Below are 18159 nucleotides of genomic sequence, written 5' to 3'. Positions count from 1 at the left end.
GCAGCCCAGGCCATAGAGCCAGGACCATGTTAGAGGTGTAAATAGCCTGAAAACACAGTCTAGTGTTAACATACAAATAGGGCTCTAGACAGTTGAGAAAAAAACAAATGTGCTATCCATGAAAGTGATCCAATATGTGCCATGGTGAAAAGTAGGCCATTGTAAATGTGTTTGATTCATTATTATTGTTCTAATAATAGCGTTCTATTCTTACTCTGCTGGGGTGCTGGCATGCCAGTCTTTCAGGACAGAAGAAAGAGCGGATTGAGCTAGTTGTTGGCTAAAGAGGAAACAAAGAAAGCCCTAGCGAATGGCGAGACTGGCTAGAATTGGAGTTTATGATTATATACAGAAAGAAAGGGAGTATTCTGTTTACTACAATGTAAAAGCCATAGATCCATCATTGCGTATGAGAAAACTCATCCCTGCAGATATACAGAGATGTTTTTGCTAAGTTGGAAGGAAATTATATGTAAAGCTTGATTACATTTTCTATGAGCATCACCCAGTGGATAGGTTTGTGGTGCTTGCTCTCTATCCCTCTCCATCTATTTCTCCCTCATCCTCTCTCTCCTTTCCTTCTCTATACATTTCTCTTCCTATACGTTCTTTCCATCTCTCTCCATCTTCTATTTCTTTCTCTCTAATCTTGACATTCTTCCTCTTTATGTTTTTTCTTTCCTTCTCCGCTTCTGTCTTTCCATTTCTCCCTCTCATCCCTCTAGTCTCCCTCCCTCCTTTTGTGGACATTGGTATAATGAAGCAGGACGCTGAGGCAACGGCAGTCAGCAGTCCACTCTCTTTGCGCTAATATCCTCCTCAAATTGGCCAGCTGGCTATGTGGCTGCCCACGTCTATGTGTTTCTACATTTTGGTCAACTCATATCCTCCTCTTGCCAAAACCCCAAACTGCATCCATGTGCCTCTACAATGTCAAAGGCCCAAGACTACACAAAAACACTAGACCATTCATTTAGAGAGCACTTATGTAGAAACAACGAAGCAAATCACTGATATGTGAAACAATTAAAACGACTTAATAGTCTTGGAACCAAGGCTAGCCTATAATTAGTGTCCTATAGCTGGGATTCAGGGAACATGAGTCAGCTGCTTCTATTCAGCCACTGATTACTGAACAACTCTGAGACAGTTTGTTTCTTCTGTGGGAATTCTCAATGATCATACAGATGACTATGACTGTGTATGCGTACATATCTGTACATGTATAACTGGTACATCCCTGAGAGCTATCATCAATATATGCTGTACTATTTAAAGTAGTCCTACACTGCAGCACAATGTATCCACTAAACAGTATAAACTTGTATGGATGTTGGTCGGGCTATACTGCCTTAAATAGCATACGTTAGAGTGGGTTAGAGTGAACGTGTCTCTATTCTCATTCTGTGCACGTCTAACGTGAGAGGGTGAGTCGGTGTCTATGTGCTGTGCACACTAACATCTCTCTTCCAAGGATGAATGGGCCAAAATGAGATTTTTTTTTTCTAGCGATGGACAGTATTTCCCTACAGCGGACCGGTTAGTCAACTGCATAGCGATGCTTCTGTCCATGGCAAGAAGAACACGAGAGGAGTTAGGAATTTAATTTAAGATGGACTATGTGCCAGGTAAAGCCACCAATTAAAATGTTGTGTTTCAGCCGCAATAGCAGCCCTGCCACTTGATTTGTTACAAAACTGCCTTGTCGATGTTGACTTCCAGGAAAGAAGATGTGCACCAGAACACAAAGATTTGGTCATGTAACTCACCCACTGACAATAGTACACTTGGCTATTCGAGTAGCATTTCTGATACCACACAATGTGTTGTTTCACATCACTGACCGAGGCATGTTTTCATGCAGGTTTTCCAGACAGCACACAAAGAGGCTAGCAGATTCTCAGTCCAGTAGCATAAGAAACATCTCCATCTTGGCCTGATATCAGTGTGTGTTGGTGTGTGTGTGCAGGGTACGGGGGCACCAGAACGGGTGAAGACTGGGGTCAGTGCCCGTGCTCCTAGCTCCACAGGGGACTCAACCATCGGTCCCACCAAAGGGTCAATCAACAACACACAGGCTGCCCATTCCAGCTTTTACCGCTCCACATATTGCCCTGCGGTTTGGGGGGGGTGGATTTCTCGAGCGCCAGCACCCTTGGACTGAGTTGACTCCCCCACCCCCGTTTTAGGAGGAAAGGGTCGAGAGGCTTTGTTATGGCTTAAAATTGATTGGCAACATTCATCAGAGAGGTTTTCTAATGGAGAGGATGGGGGGGCTGTTTTCACATCGCTGGTTGAAAAAGGCTCATGGTGCCGAGAGAGACAGACACACACACAATGAGATCAAAACAGCCCTTTCTCTTAACCTGTGACATGCTCCATTTTCCTCTGCGAAGCCTCGGTTTACAGCGCTTAATGATTTGAGCGGAGGGGGAAATATCGGGGGAGGGGGGATTAAAATAAGAAAAAACGGAAGACCACTGAGGCTAAATTACCCAGAAACCTGCCTAAAATACCTGCGATGGGTCTTTTCTTCAGCCAGTAAAAGCTTCTTCACCGAAGGCTAGCGCAGCGGCAGAGGGTAAGAGAGAGAACGGCTTTAAAACTATCCATTTACAGAGGGAAGGAAAGAGAGCACCAGGGGGTGGAGGAGAAGAGTAGACAGAGAGATGGATAGAGGCAGAGAGAAAGAAGGAGACGGTGAGGGGGCAGGAGGAGAGGGGGTTAGCTAGTATCCTGGAAACCCTGCTGCTAGCCAGCTCTGGTGAAGATAATGGCCTCCAACAGGAGCAGGCATGTCAACAGATCACAGCTTAATAATACAGCCCCCCCCCGTCAGAGCACTGCCATCTCCGCCAGACACACACACCAGAGACCAGACACACACACACCAGCGACACGCACACAAAAGTAAGACGGACACACGGCATTCCGTTTGACCATTCCACTGCTATTACTGCCAGCGACCTGCCTCTCTCTCTTATACTGATGTGTTCCGCCTGATGCACAGTAACCCCCCCTCACTCTCTTTCTCCCTCGCCATCCATCCCCCCCCGCCATTAAATCCCAGGAGCCAAAGCATCATTCTCAAATTAAAGACAAATAGAGAGCATACCTCTGATTTCCTCAGCTAGTCCAGGGCTACACAGCACACAGAGAGAAACCAGTCAGGTAGGATGAGAAAACACAAAACAGGTCGTTCTTTATCAACAGGGAGCGCATCAGACACTCGCATCCGAGCTACAGCCTCCCTCTGTCTGCCTGTCTGTCCAGTGTCGTCCGTCCAGCACTGGCCACCGATGCGATCCGCTGTCTGTCTGATGAGTCTTCCTGTTCCTGCCAGGCTCAGAATCCAGGCTCATCCAACGTGAACTATACACATGCATACATACACGCTGTGTTCCGCTCTGCTCCTGTCTGACTGAACCCAACCACCGTCTCCAGTCTCACACTTACCCACATGCACCCGCCCACCTCCACTCAGTCTCTCACTTGCCCTCGCTCCCCCTCACTTTTCTCTCTCTCCTCCCTTCTGTAGCCTATATATCTCTCTCTTACACACAGACGTCGTCACACATGCTCCCTCTGCTCTGACAAACAAGGCAGTCCCAGCGAGAGAGCCCATCCCCATGCATCACGTGACCACCGAAATCAACACTACCAAGGGCAAGCACGGGGCAGGGATGGATGTAGCTGGGCTACTAGGGCTGGGATGCTGGGGCTAGAATGATGAGATTAGGTCCGGACACAAGGCTAAGGTAGAATAGGACTTCAATTAAGGACTGAATGAGATATGGCATATAAAGTGTGGGTGCATGCATTCAGTGCATTCAGATAGTATTCAGACCCCTTGACTTTTTCCACATTTACAGTACAGACTTATTTTAAAATTGATTACATATATATTTTTTCTCATCAATTTAAACACAATCTATACACAATATAATGACAAAGCAAAACAGGTTTGTAGAATTTTTTGCAGACGTATAAAAAAACAAAAACTGAAATATAACATTTATATAAGTATTTAGACCTTTTACTCAGTACTTTGTTGAAGCACCTTTGGCAGTAATTCCAGCCTTGAGTCTTATTGGGTATGAAGCTACAAGCTTGGCAGACCTTGGGGAGTTTCTTCCATTCTTCTCTGTAGATCCTCTCAAGCGCTGTCAGGTTGGATGGGGAGCGTCGCTGCACAGCTATTTTCAGGTCTCTACAGAGAGCTTGACCGGGTTCAAGTCCGGCCTCTGGCTCGGCCACTGTGTGCTTAGAGTCGTGGTCCTGTTGGTAGGTGAACCTTTGCCCCAGTCTGAGGTCCTGACCGCTCTGGAGCAGCTTCCGTCTGGTCACTCTTCCATAAAGGCCTGGTTGGTGGAATGCTGCAGAGATTGTTGTCCTTCTGGAAGGTTCCCTCATCTCCACAAAGGAACTCTGGAGCTCTGTCAGAGTGACCATCGGGTTCTTGGTCACCTCCCTGACCAAGGCCCTTCTCCCCCGATTGCTCAGTTTGGTCGGGCGGCCAGCTCTAGGAAGAGTCTTGGTGGTTCTAAACGTCTTCCATTTAAGAATGATGGAGTCCACTGTGTTCTTGGGGACCTTCAATGCTGCAGTCATTTTTTTCATAGCAAAGGGTCTGAATACTATTGTAAATTTAGGTATTACTGATTTTTTCTAAAAAACAGTTTTTGCTTTGTCAATTTGGGAAATTGTGTGTAGATTGATAAGGAAAAAGTTTAATTTAATCAATTTTCTAAGAAGGCTGTGGAAAAAGTCAAAGGGTCTGAATATTTTCAGAATACTTTGTGAATACTTTCTGCCATTGTTTTTCTTTAACCCCAGAGATGCAGTCGTCTGTGGGGAGATAGGAGGGGTGATGGGGAAAGGATGGGTACAGGAACAGCAGCTTTGAGTCCTTGTTTCTTTAACCCCTCGAGGATAGTCTGAGTCCATCAATACAGCATTCCTAATCACAGCACTGATAATGGCAACAATAACCAGGAACGAGGCAGTTATTTTCCTACAGAAAAACCCTTCATTTATGAAATGGCTACATCCTTGACTTCTGAATGGCTATCTTTGTTATTATATTATGCACGTTATAACAAGACAGCATTTCAATTGCGAAAACATTTAAATGTGTGACCTCTGTCTCACCTCTCTCACCGGCCACTTTCACAGCCGAGGTATCCCTCCAGGCTTCAGGACGTCAGAAAACAAACAGTTCTGAAAAAGCAAACTTTTCAGAAAATAGGGCGAAGGTGTTTAGGTGTGTGAGATGACCCCTAGGTTGCACAGAGACACAAGAAAGCTGCCAATTTGGGGAGCAGGCATGAATCATTTCACCCACGCTGGATTTGTGCTTCGGAATAAGATGTAACACAGGTAGAAGCAGTTTTACATTAGATCAGCCAGAAGTTTGGGTCCATCTGTTTTTTAAGGCACTTAAACTTAATTGCTCCAATGGTCCCCGTTGATAACGGCAGACCCTGGCCGTGACCTCACTCTCCGAGGGTGTCTCAGGGAGAGTTGGGATATGCAAAAAACACATTTCCAAATAACAAATGTGTATTAACAAACACTTGTACTTGAAATTTGACAAATATAAAGCACCACCAAATGACATAAAATATGCTTCCAAGGTACTCAACACAGAAGCCAGAGAGGAAAACAATGAATCACTAGCAGGATGAATTCACATCCCCACACACAACCTCTGAGTGTGTGTGTGTTGGGGATGAATGGGTGAGTGCATGCGTGCCTGGACGTTTGTGCGTGTGGAGTATGTATGACTTCCTGGGAATCATCTCTTCATTGAATCCCTTTTGACAATGCCTTTCTTTCACTTAAACTAATGATGATGTCAGCGTAATGACATTTCAAAAGACATTCAAAGCCTGTTACCTCCCCCTAAGATCCATCCATCCAACCAAAATCTAGGCCCTGCCCCCATCAATCAAACCAGTGTAGGAGTGTCCTGGCCTTTAAACAGTAGATGTGCCGTGGTAAACAAGGAAATACTTTATTTCTATTGTACGGAATGCTTTTCAAATAGATAAATCTCCCTTAGTCTGTTAGAAAAGGACTAAGTTGTTCCTATGACAATACGAACATATCTTAAAAGACTTTGGTTGCAAGCACGACTAAGGCAGAGAGGAAGAGGCGAAGCGAGAGGGATCACCAACGCCAAAATCTGTCCAGAATAAGCCCAATATGTTTCTATGGGCTTAATATGCAGACCTAAACGTGTTGCCTACCTTCCTCTCCTGCCTTTGGGATAATGACTCTCATTGATAGAGCGGAGACATAAGCATCTTGCCATTACATACACAGATCTCTGACTAAGGTAACACCGACATCTTTTAGGGAGCGGTAATGAGGTAACCAATAACGGTTGCAATTGAGATGAGCTGTGCGGGTGAATTTAGTGCATATTGAAGGTTTAGCGAGACATAAGCTAGCGATAATCTAGTGCCATCAATGGTTGCAATAGGCCCCTTATTATTTGATTATATTCCAATAGGCTACATTCTGTACGATATCCGTTAGAGTACTGATAATCTGTATTTAAGTAAAAGTCCTATTACTTAGATTGTAATTTACTCAAGTAAAAGTAACCCTTAAGATTAAAAAAGTATTCAGTCAGAAAACTAGTTACACATTTAGTCTGGCACTATTTTTTTTTTTTACACTTTATGGTAAACTGTGACCGAAAACAAATAGGACAACAACTTAGTGTGATTGATTTGACATTCATTCATTATTTAAGCCTGACAGCACCATCTTGCAGATATCCTCCAGCACAGGTAGTCTCCATTGAAGACTGACATCAAAGTCCATAGGCTGTAAAGCTTCAATTACGGTCTTAATCGAAGTTGACTTAATATCTATCAATGTGTTCAATTTCATAAAAAGGTAAATGGTACTCGAGACATTGTAATAATGGTACAATTTTAATGCCATTAATAAAAATGCATTTCACAATATAATTTCAAGTACATGTGAAGGTGAACGCGTACTAAAAAGATTTACACCAAATGCGATGTTTCATTTTTCACTCAGAATGAAATATCAAGGAGGATCAGGTTAGTGTTCAAAACAACAATCAACATTTAAAATGTCACTATCGATCATGTTACTTGTATGCAAATCAGACACATTTCAGCATGAAATGAAACATCAAGGTAGGTATTCAGGTAAGAACCATGTAAGTAATAAATCAAACATTGCCATAGTCAACTCAATCATCTTTTTGATGCCAAGATAGGATTTACCCTCAATTCTCCTTTCCACTTTGAAGGGTATTTTCTTTTCTTGGCTGGCCATTCTCCTCCCCCTCGGATGTGCCACTACAAGCTGTAAATAAAAAGACACACAAAAATGTATTTCTAGTCATGGTCCAAAAAGCTTACTGAGATGATACACTGACTGTACCACAGATGCGCTTATAGGCCTTGTCATAAAAAAGTATGACATTTAGACACACACACACACACAGTGAGAGGAGAGCAATGGAGTGAGAGGATGCTGCGCTGGACATCCCGGTTCATCTAGTTAACGTTAGCTAGCTACATGGTTGACACTGCAGCGAGCTAGCTTAGCCAGCTTATCTAGTGGCAACCTAATGTGATAGCTTGTTAGCCATTGCAACACACATCTAATTAATCTGTAAACACTTTATGCCAATAACAAGGTGGCTAGTTAGCCAACAAGCAGAGATCATATGGGGAGCCAAAATCAGGAGATTTGATTTGCACTCTAAACACAATTTGAACAACATAATTATATCTGAGAAATACTTCTCTTACTCCAGAAATATATAATATTACAAAGACAGAAGGTAATTAAAGCGCACCTTACCTCTGATTGCATCTCACTAAGAACCCCCGAGCAAAAATATCCTCAGGGTGAAACCGTGTGCTTCACTTCAAGAGCCATGGTGGAGATACAGGGTTTGACGGACAACTTTGAGAGCCAATGAACTGAAGAGTTTTGATGAAAAGCTATTTTGAATACATTTCATTGGTCCAGGGGTCTCGAAACGTTCATAGAGACAGACATAAAGGGGAACCAAAAGCATAAATTCTTGTAAAAAAAATTAAAGTTAAGAGGTTTTCATCAAACAACAACGATATAATAATATAAATATACGTACACTGAACAAAAATATAAACACAACATTCAACCATTTCAAAGATTCTACTGAGTTACAGTTGATATAAGGAAATCAGGCCCTAATCTATGGATTTCACATGACTGGAAATACAGATATGCATTTGTTGGTCACAGATTCCTTTAAAAAAAAGCTAGGAGGATGGGTCAGAAAACCAGTCAGTATTTAGTGTGATCCCCTTTTGCCTCATGCAGTGCGACATCTCCTTCGCATACAGTTGATCAGGGTGTTGATTGTGGCCTGTGGAATGTTGTTCCACTCCTACTCAATGGCTGTGCAAAGTTGCTGGATATTGGTGGAAACGTACACGTCGATACAGAGCATCCCAAACATGCTCAATGTGTGTAATGTCTGGTGAGTATGTAGGCCATGGAAGCTGGGACATTTTCAGCTTCCAGGAATTGTGTACAGATCCATGCGACATGAGGCCGTGCATTATCATGCCGAAACATGAGGTGATGGCGGCGGATGAATGGCACGATGGACCTCTGGATCTCGTCATGGTATCTCTGTCCATTCAAAATGCCATCGATTAAATGCAATGGTGTTGTCCGTAGCCTATGCCTGCCCATACCATAACCCCACTGCCACCATGGGGCACTCTGTTCACAACGTTGACATAAGCAAACCACTCGCCCACATGTCTGCCATCTACACGGTACAGTTAAAACCGGGATTCATCCGTGAAGAGAACACTTTTCCAGCGTGCCAGTGGCCATCAAAGGTCAGCATTTGCCCACTGAAGTCGGTTATGAAGCCAAACTGAAGTCAGGTCAAGACCCAGGTGAGGACGACGTGCAGGCGGATGAGCTTCACTGAGACGGTTTCTGACAGTTTGTGCAGAAATTCTTTGGTTGTGCAAACCCACAGTTTCATCAGCTGTCAGAGTGGCGGTTCCCAGATGATCCCACAGGTGAAAAAGCCAGATGTGGAGGTCCTTGGCTGGCATGGTTACACATGATCTGCGGTTGTAAGGCCGGTTGGATGTACGGCCAAAATGTCTAAAAAGACGTTGGTAGAGAAATTAACATGAAATTATCTGGCAACAGCTCTGATAGACATTTCTGCAGTCAGCATGCCAATTGCACGCTCCCTCAAAACTTGAGACATCTGTGGCATTGTGTTGTGTGATAAACTCCACATTTTAGAGTGGCTTTTTATTGTCCCCAGCACCTGTGTAATGATCATGCTGTTTAATCAGCTTCTTGAAATGCCACACCTGTCAGCTGGATGGACTATCTTGGCAAAGGAGTAATGCTCATATTTTTTACATAAGTATTTAGCCCCTTTGCTATGAGAGACAAAATTGAGCTCAGGTGCATCCTGTTTCCGTTGATCATCCTTGAGATGTTTCTGCAACTTGATTGAAGTCCACCTGTGGTAAATTCAATAGATTGGACATGATTTGGAAAGGCACACACCTGTCTATATAATGTCCCACAGTTGACAATGGATGTCAGAGCAAAAACTAAGCCATGAGGTGGAAGGAATTGTCCGTAGAACTGGACAGGATTGTGTTGAGGCACAGATCAGGGGAAGGGCAGAAAAAAATGTCTGTAGCATTGAAGGTCCCCAAGAACACAGTGGCCTTCATCATTCTTAAATGGGAGAAGTTTGGAACCACCAAGACTCTTCCAAACTGAAAAATTGGGGGAAAAGGGCCTTGGTCAGGGAAGAGACCAAGAACCTTATTTTAAATTCTTAATAAATTTGCAAAATGTTCTAAAAACTTGTTTTCACTTTGCCATTATGGGGTATTTTGTGTAGATTGATAAGTAAAATAAATAATTTAATACATTTTAAAATTAGGGTTTAAATACTTTCCAAATGCACTGTATATTTTGATTTGGCTATCTAGTCTGTTTGTTTATCATTTTATAGGCTACCTGCTGCTGCAATGTCTCTCATTCTCTGCACACACACATTACCAATGATCATTTTACTCCGATGTGCTCTGCACAGATTGGGAGAACAGATACAGTGCGTAACACATCGAATCCAGAGGACACTTTGATCCAATTCTTATCTGAATAATTGTTGTCCCCCATGATGAAATCGTCTGTTCGTTCGTACGTTAGTCACATGCGATATTTCACAAAGCAAGGGGACGATTTTGACGAAACTTGGGTGAATGATGCGTCATACCATAAAGATCTGGCATTTACAAAACTACACTGACTGGCCCAAGGTGGGAGCAATAGTAATGAACTGAAATCTGTTAGTCACACACAATATCTCAATTGGCCCAAGGAGGGGTGCAGCATCATTTGTGGGGGATGACATGTTTACTGTTGCCTTGTTTGATATTGTGATTGTTGTGTGATATTTTTACTTCTATTCAGACAATTTCAATATATATTCTGCTTGTCTGACAATTATTTGATTTTTTTTACTCGTCCCAGACAAGCGGACTAGCATTAATGTCAAGCCCTATACAGAGAGGCCTGTGAAAAGCAGGTCCTACATACAAACCCTGCAGGGTAAAATTAGGCAGGGAAAACGTGCTACTAGCAGCCCCCCATCTGTGTCTGTGTGCTAGCTACATAGCTGAGCATGCTTGCGCGTGTGCTTAGTTCCATCCTCCCGCTTCCCTTCTGCCCATCCCCCTCTCCAACCCCACCCCCAACGCAACCTCGACCCCACCCCCACCACATCCTTTTAGCCCATATACAAGCCATCCACCATGTTCAAGAACGGTGATACATCACACACCTCCCCACACGCTCGCTCACTGCACCTCTCCAGCCACCTGTCATCTAGGAGAAAGAAACAATGGAAAAATAACAGCAGACAAAGCACAGCCCACTTGCCTTGATGCAAAGAGTGGGGGAGCGAGAGAGAGAGTGGTAGCTACCAGACTGTAGCAGGGATCCTGCTGATCTCTCTATGCAGCGCAGGCAGGCTGAGGAACAAACCCAGAGAGGAGAGCTCTGCTGCTGCTGAGCTGATCACAGCGACGAGTGGAAAACAACAGGGGAGAAGAGGGAACAGCAGCCACAGCTACAGCAGTGGGAGTCAGGAATGAGAGTAGGTATGGGATCGGGAATGAGCACTAGGCGACCGCAGGGAAGCCAACGGACGCCGGAAGATTGGAGAGGAAAAAGAGGAAGTAGAGGGAGACAGAAAAAAAGAAATAGCGATATGGTGGGCTGTGGTATTTGGAGGTGGAGACAGGCTGTGGTGTGGTAGGTGAGAAGTCAACAATGTGATAGGAGGAAAGACAGAACTATAGTTATCACGCTGGTCTTCTATGCTGTAGCAGCTGATATTTCCCATCCAGGACAGCAATAGGTGTGTGGATCTGTAGAAGGCCAGGCAGGGACACCTGCTGAACTGAACCCTGGCTCTGCTAAGGGAGGGAGAGGGGATACAAAGGGCATGGCATCATTTAATTAAAGGCATGTTGTCCAGGACTAAAGTGTTTCTCCCATCTAAATCCTATCAGGTCAATCAACACTAATACACTAAACCAATAGCACTGTCCTATAAGCCAATAAGACTTCCATCCTACTGTATCTGTCAACTTGTGGCAGTATTACACAGTAGAGGTTATCACGGGTCCACCCGAACCAGAATACCCAAAACCCGAACCGAGTCCAAAATGCAAACTTGTCCCTAGGTTTTGGGTCAGTTCATGTTTGATTGTTATAGGGTCTCGATTCTATGTAACTACAGCTGATAGACCCAAGTGTTCTGCATAATCTGTAGCATATTTATTTCACGCTAATAAAAGGTTAATTTATTAAATGTAGAAAGCTTAGTCAACATACAAAGAACTATTCGTTAACCAGATGAGCAACTTGGCTGATAAACATGATTTTTTTTGTCACTCGGGTCCATTTGGGTATGATTGCTCTCGGGTCCCCCTTTTTTTTAAAGATCGATCCAGTCAGGTCCGGGTCAAACTTTGGTCGTGTCTACACTTGACACTTACATGTGGCTTATGCTATCAGAATACAAAGATGGCATTGAAAAGACAGGTTGTGTTCAGATCTGGCTGACCACTTCAGAAGGTGGTCAGGGATACATTGTGAGAATTTCTCCTCAGTCTGGAAACAATCAGGCTGCCGAAAGTGCATACAGTGGGCAACGTCATCAGCACTCCTCGCACAAGTCTCCAGAAAACTTGTGTTTTGAGGCACCTTTTCATTATAACGTTGGAGGAAATACAGTATATTCCTAGCGTGTGAGGAATGTGTTTGCTGGCCTCATAACTGCTAGCCAGGTAGCTAATATTTAGAACGAAGATTTTTTTGTTTGGCTAGAGTTATGCTAACCCGTTTGAAATCGCTTTAGTGTTGCTTGCTAACTATTGTTATTATTATTTTCATCATATTTAGCCTATTCCACATTTGTAGAATGCATACTGGCATTTTAATATAGCGTGGAAATCTGGAATCGGAACACATTTAAATGTAGGTGTAGATGCATGACTCGTTTAGAATTCCCTGATTAGAAGTCTATGATCAGAATACTAAAGATGCATGAACTGTCAAGTCTAGACACAGCCTTTTTGGACCTGAGAAAACTTCTACTACACAGACTAGGGTTCATTGACAAAACACTTGAGACATCCCCAGACAAATTTCTGCTCTGTCAGGGTCACATGTCCTCATTGTCACCCGTCCCCTGTCAGTCACCCCACCCCCCTGCTCTGGTCACTGGCCTTCTGGTGGGGCCACACTCTGGTCAGCCTTTCAAAGCTTCAGCATGTTAACCAAAAAAGCAGCTGCACACACAGACGCTGTCTGATTACATCAATGATGATAGAGTGGAGTCAAGCATTGTCTTGAAGGTATGTGTGTGTGAGAGAGGGAGGGGAGTTTGAGCTGCATGGTTTGAGCAACAGAGGAGACGAGAGGCTTGAGAAGGATGTCCCCAGTCAGGAGCAGAGCGAGTAGGGTTAGGCCATCTGTCACCTCCAGCTGCTTTCTGTCCATTAATCACAGCCTCCTCATGCAAACACACACGAGTTGACCCACGGACACAACTATACCACCACACACTGACCTCCAGTCTCCAGGGCCTGGAGATGACCAGTGGAGAAACCAAACCACTGCTGAAAACATAACCAGTCTTAGTGCCCTTCTCACATCCTTTTCCCGCATCTATAATGTGTATTTTTGGAATAAATTAATCAAATCAATAAATGTAAATCTATTATCCAGGAATGTACATTTCACCAACAGCCAGTGGGAACCAATCAAAATAATGTTCCTAGCTAGGTATTCTTCTTATTACGACATATCACAAAGTACAAATGGTACACCTTCATGGTGATATGTTTCCTTGGTTAACCATAATACGGTTTATCAGGGTGTCAATAAGAGTCAGAGAGAAGAGCTAGGCCTTTGGTAATTAAAATGGCCATTATGACCAGACTAGCACAATCCAGGCCTGTCTGGCTGACATATGGCACACTGGGTAATTCCAATAAAGTCCTGAGGAAAAAGCCCCTGGAATACAGATAGCAATTTGCGTGAGAGGGTCATGAATAAACTAATTGAATACCCAATGATGAGAATGCTTAGGAAAAACTCCTGTTCGGACAGTATTCCCCCTAGGATTTATTTCAGCAGCGGTGGCAAAGTTAGCGTGGGGTAGGTGTTTTTCCTTGGCCGCAGAGACATCTTGCTGTTTTAAAGCACATTTCCTGCAATTCTACACATTTTGCCATGGGCAGACAGATTGTTTTACAGTTTAAAAGCTAGATTCCTGAAATTCTATTTATTTTGCTGAGAAAAAGAATTGCAGTTTTAAAGCTAATTTCCTGCAATTCTACCTATTTTGCTTTGGGGCCCAAGAGACAATTGGTACTGTAGGAGTAGACTTTGATGGTGTATCTGGGGGCATTAGGAAACATGTTTGGATAACAAAGCATTGAAAGAGAGGCATGTAATTAACATTGTTGACATGCTCTACTACTCAAGGCCCAGATAATGTAGTAGACCCATTGAATTGTGGGTTGGCTGAAGGGGACTAAAGTAACCTAGCCCAACAAATAAACTATGCTTTATATAACAAATAAACCACAAGTACCCTGCCATGCATTAATGACAGATGCAAAATGGCTGTTGCTGACTACACATCTTTAATCTGATCACACATTATATGTTCTGTGTAGGACTCCTAGTCTCACTATGTACTATGAGTTGATCGAGTTCCTTTACTCTCTCTCCGTCTGTTTGAGTGTCATGGCCAGCTCATAATCACTAGGGAATTCCATCTAATTTTCTTAAAAACTACATTGTTGGTTAAGGGCTTGTAAGTAAGCATTTCACCTGTTGTATTCGGCGCATGTGACAAAGAGAATTTGATTCGATTTATCGCAATGTTGCACTATCAGTCCCCCCACGTCACTGTGAAAGGCCCCAGCATGCCATAGCGGTGTTGGGATAACTCTCACATTATTGACACTGAGAAATATGATACATTAGAAGCCTAAAAGTACCTCTGCATATCCTTTACACAATCTATACAGGACAGCTGCCCTACAGAAAAAATGTCTGAATCCTTGGACATCATGAAATACTGTACATTGTGAGAAAAAAATAGGAGTGAAGATGTGCGTGAGGTTCTGATCAAGACGTGGTGCGTTTAATCTCTCTGCCTATCGATCGAGCGGCGGGAGAACCTCCTGGCCTATCGACCATGTGGTGCGCTGGAGCTTCTTGCTCTAATCACATAGTATTGAGAAAACTAAACATCTGGCTGATTTAATGAATGACGAGGGTTGAGAGCATGAGCTCCATATTCATCTGGTTCCAATCGTCAGTGGGAGGAGACCACCATCTACTGCGGTCTGTGTGTTGTCCTGTCCAGTGCTTACGACTCGCATAGTAATCAAAGTATTTTTTATATTTGAGGTGAAAGAAGCTCCCTTAAAACCTGACAAACATTCAGATGACTAAGAGACATAGAGCAACATGAGAATGACTAGCCAAAACCACCAATGTCCAGTGTGAAGCTTCACCAAACAGCACAGAGTCCTTGCAAAGCTACAAATCAATGACATCAAGATGAGGAGGAAGAAGAGAACGATGAGGAGGAGTATAAAAGGGTGTGCTACTCACAAGGCACGGCGTGGCGGTAGAGGTTGTCTCGGATGGTCTGCTGCAGCTCGTGGTCCGGAGAGGACTTCTGGAAGCGCTGGCTCAGATAGTGCTTCAGGTCCTTATTCAGCTTGTTTCCTGTAGACAGCCAGACAAACAGGAAGACGTGTGTTAACTACATCACAACACATCACAGGAATATAGATGCCATGTAACAACAAATCCAAACAACACGGCTGTCATGTATTTCGAGTGAAAACAACTCTCAGTCCATTTCATCACGTCCATAGAAACCAGTCAGACGTGAATAAGCATAATATAACTGAGTAGACTATACTGATCTCTCTCTCGCTCTATATCCATGTTTCTTTCTCTCTGTCTTTGTATCGTCTGTTTGACACTGCATTGCACACCTTCCATAGTCACTCGGAGGGGTACCTGGCTAGCTCCCTCTCTCCCAGGCTGTAGCCAGTCAGTCCTGTAGTCTCAGTGCTGCCTGGTGGCTTAGACCCCTCCCACAGCTAGGCCATCTGTCTCTCAGACACACAGTGGAAAGGCTAACTGTTAGCCGCTAACACAATGCTAGTCAGAGAGAGGAGCCAAACGGTTTCCTCTTGACACGTCACAGCGACACAGTCCTTGGGAGAGCGTTCGCACATGATAATTTACACACAACATACTAACATATGCTGTGATATGAGCACATGCAGTACCTTTTGTAATGGACTCAGGTTTTTTTACAGTGCATTTTTGTATAGGATGGTGCTATACAAAATGATTTTAGTGAGCTCAATGACAAATCCCATCAGAACAAGCAGGAGGACAGAGGGATACTGACCTCCAATAAGATCCATGGTTTTTATTGTTGGTGTGAGATTCTGTGCTTCTGTATGATGTAAATCCCTCTGTGTGATTGACAGATACAGTGCCTTCAGAAAGTATTAATACTCCTTGACTTACACAACATTTTGTTGTGTTACAGCCTGAATTCAACATTGATTCATTAATTTTATCTCTCACCTATCTACACACAATATCCCATAAGTGAAAACATGTTTTTAGATTTTTTTTAGCAGATTTATTGAAAATTAAATAAAGAAATATCTCATTTAAATAAGTATTCCCACCTCTGAGTCAATACTTTGTAGAAGCACCTTTGAGTCTTTCTGGGTAAGTCGCCAAGATCTTTCCACCCCAACATTTGCCCATTATTCTTTTCAAAAATTCTTAAAGCTCTCTAAAATTGGTTGTTGATCATTGCTAGACAACCATTTTCAGGTCTTGCCATAGATTTTCAGGTAGATTTAAGTCAAAACTGAAATTCGGCCACTCAGGAACATTCACTGTCGTCTTGGTAAGTAACTCCAGTGTAGATTTGGCCTTTTGTTGTTATTGTCCTGCTGAAAGGTGAATTCATCTTCCAGTGTCTGGTGGAAAGCAGACTGAACCAGGTTTTCCTCTGAGATTTTGCCTTTACTTAGCACAATTCCATTTATTTTTTATCCTGAAAAACTCCCCAGTCCTTAATGATTACAAGCATACCCATAACATTATGCAGCCACCACTAAGCCTGAAAATACAGAGAGTGGCACTCAGTAATGTGTTGTATTTGACCCAAACCTTACACTTTGTATTCAGGAGCCACATTTGTATTATATATATATATAATACAAATATTGTTCCTAACAGGATGCAAGTTTTGGAATGTTTTATTCTGCACAGGCTTCCTTCTTTTCACTCTGTCAATTAGGTTAGTATTGTGAAGTAACTACAATGTTGTTGATCCATCCTCAGTTCTCATATCACAGTCCTTCACCTCTGTAACTGTTTTAAAGTCACCATGCTCAAATGAATATTCAATTACTGTTTTTATTTTACCCATCTACCAATAGGTGCCAATCTTTGCGAGGCATTGGAAAACCTCCCGGGTCTTTGTGGTTAAATCTGTGTTTGAAATTCAGGCTCTAACACAACACGTGGGAAAAAGTCAAGGGGTGTGAATACTTTCTGACAGCACTGTACATTCTAACCACAATCTTTGAATTGTTGGATGCTGCTGAGCCATTTTTTGGCCTTATCGGGCCAACAAAGAGTCTGCTGGTGAAATAAAACCACCAGATTGTGTTGCCATGGAAACAGTGTGTGCGCATCACTGTGCAGTACTACTCTGCTGGTAAAGAAAGCCAGAGGCCTCTAATACAATGTTTAAGGTAGCAAGCCTAGCACAGACTTCTAGCACACTGCTCTTAGTGTACTGCAATGAAGGCTACTGCACTCATCCATCCAGTCATGCGAGAACCTCCCTCACACACATCTCCTCTCTTGCTGTGACAGATACCCGTCATCAGTGTCTCCACTGTGTTAAAGTTAATGGCCTTTCCTCAAACTCATCCTGTTCTTCTCTGTCCTCTGGCTTTTGGGCCTAGCCACTGGAAAGTGTCAATTGCTTTGATGCTCTGAGATTTGTCCCTGCATGAATGATAACATTATTTTCCCCTGTCGAAAACATCCTACAGCTGTGTGTGTGCCCTCTACCATATGCCTTCTCTGGAAGTAAAGTCTGGCTTTGGCCCACCCTCTCCCATCCAGGCATATCATTGTGTCTTAACCTCAAAAACAGTTTACTCAGGCCAATGGATAGTCTTAGACACAAACAAACTGGACAGTTCTAGCAGCAGTCTGACCATGACAGACCCGCAGCTAGCCCACCCATCTGAGCAGGCTGACACCACCATCAGCACTCCAAGATCCAACCAACAGAAGACATAAGAGTGCTATGGAGGAGAGGAGGGGAGGGCCAAGGGAACAAGAGAAGTGAGAATCTTCAGAGGCATTGTATTGGACATGGGATATGGCATTTTTCACATCCAGTACGGGATGTACTGTGGAACAGGGGGCAGATTTAATCTGGCATACAGACAGTTATCCAGCGGGTACTAG

At 43.4% G+C, this 18159-nt stretch overlaps 1 protein-coding gene and 1 long non-coding RNA gene across 8 annotated transcripts in view; both read right to left on the bottom strand.

Moving 5' to 3' along the window:
* The window catches only part of magi1b (membrane associated guanylate kinase, WW and PDZ domain containing 1b), a 197325-nt gene that overhangs the window by 75261 nt on the left and 103905 nt on the right, over positions 1-18159 (bottom strand). For 6 of the 7 annotated variants that reach the window (XM_055868483.1, XM_055868486.1, XM_055868484.1 and 3 more), the window contains exon 2: positions 15241-15357. In XM_055868483.1, the coding sequence (XP_055724458.1) occupies positions 15241-15357 (117 nt within the window). Of the gene's footprint in view, positions 1-15240; positions 15358-15632; positions 15717-18159 lie in introns of those variants that run through there. The other variant, XM_055868488.1, reaches the window with a different exon arrangement.
* LOC129815113 (uncharacterized) lies at positions 6929-10721 on the bottom strand. The gene is made up of 2 exons (XR_008753393.1): positions 7855-10721; positions 6929-7350 (listed from the first exon to the last, which is right to left on the bottom strand). It is a non-coding gene; the product is annotated as an uncharacterized LOC129815113 (long non-coding RNA).

Source organism: Salvelinus fontinalis, chromosome 18 (genome assembly GCF_029448725.1).
Source record: "Salvelinus fontinalis isolate EN_2023a chromosome 18, ASM2944872v1, whole genome shotgun sequence".
Classification (NCBI taxonomy): domain Eukaryota; kingdom Metazoa; phylum Chordata; class Actinopteri; order Salmoniformes; family Salmonidae; genus Salvelinus; species Salvelinus fontinalis.
Note: the sequence above shows the minus strand (reverse complement) of the source record. Positions and strands in the feature narration are given on the sequence as shown.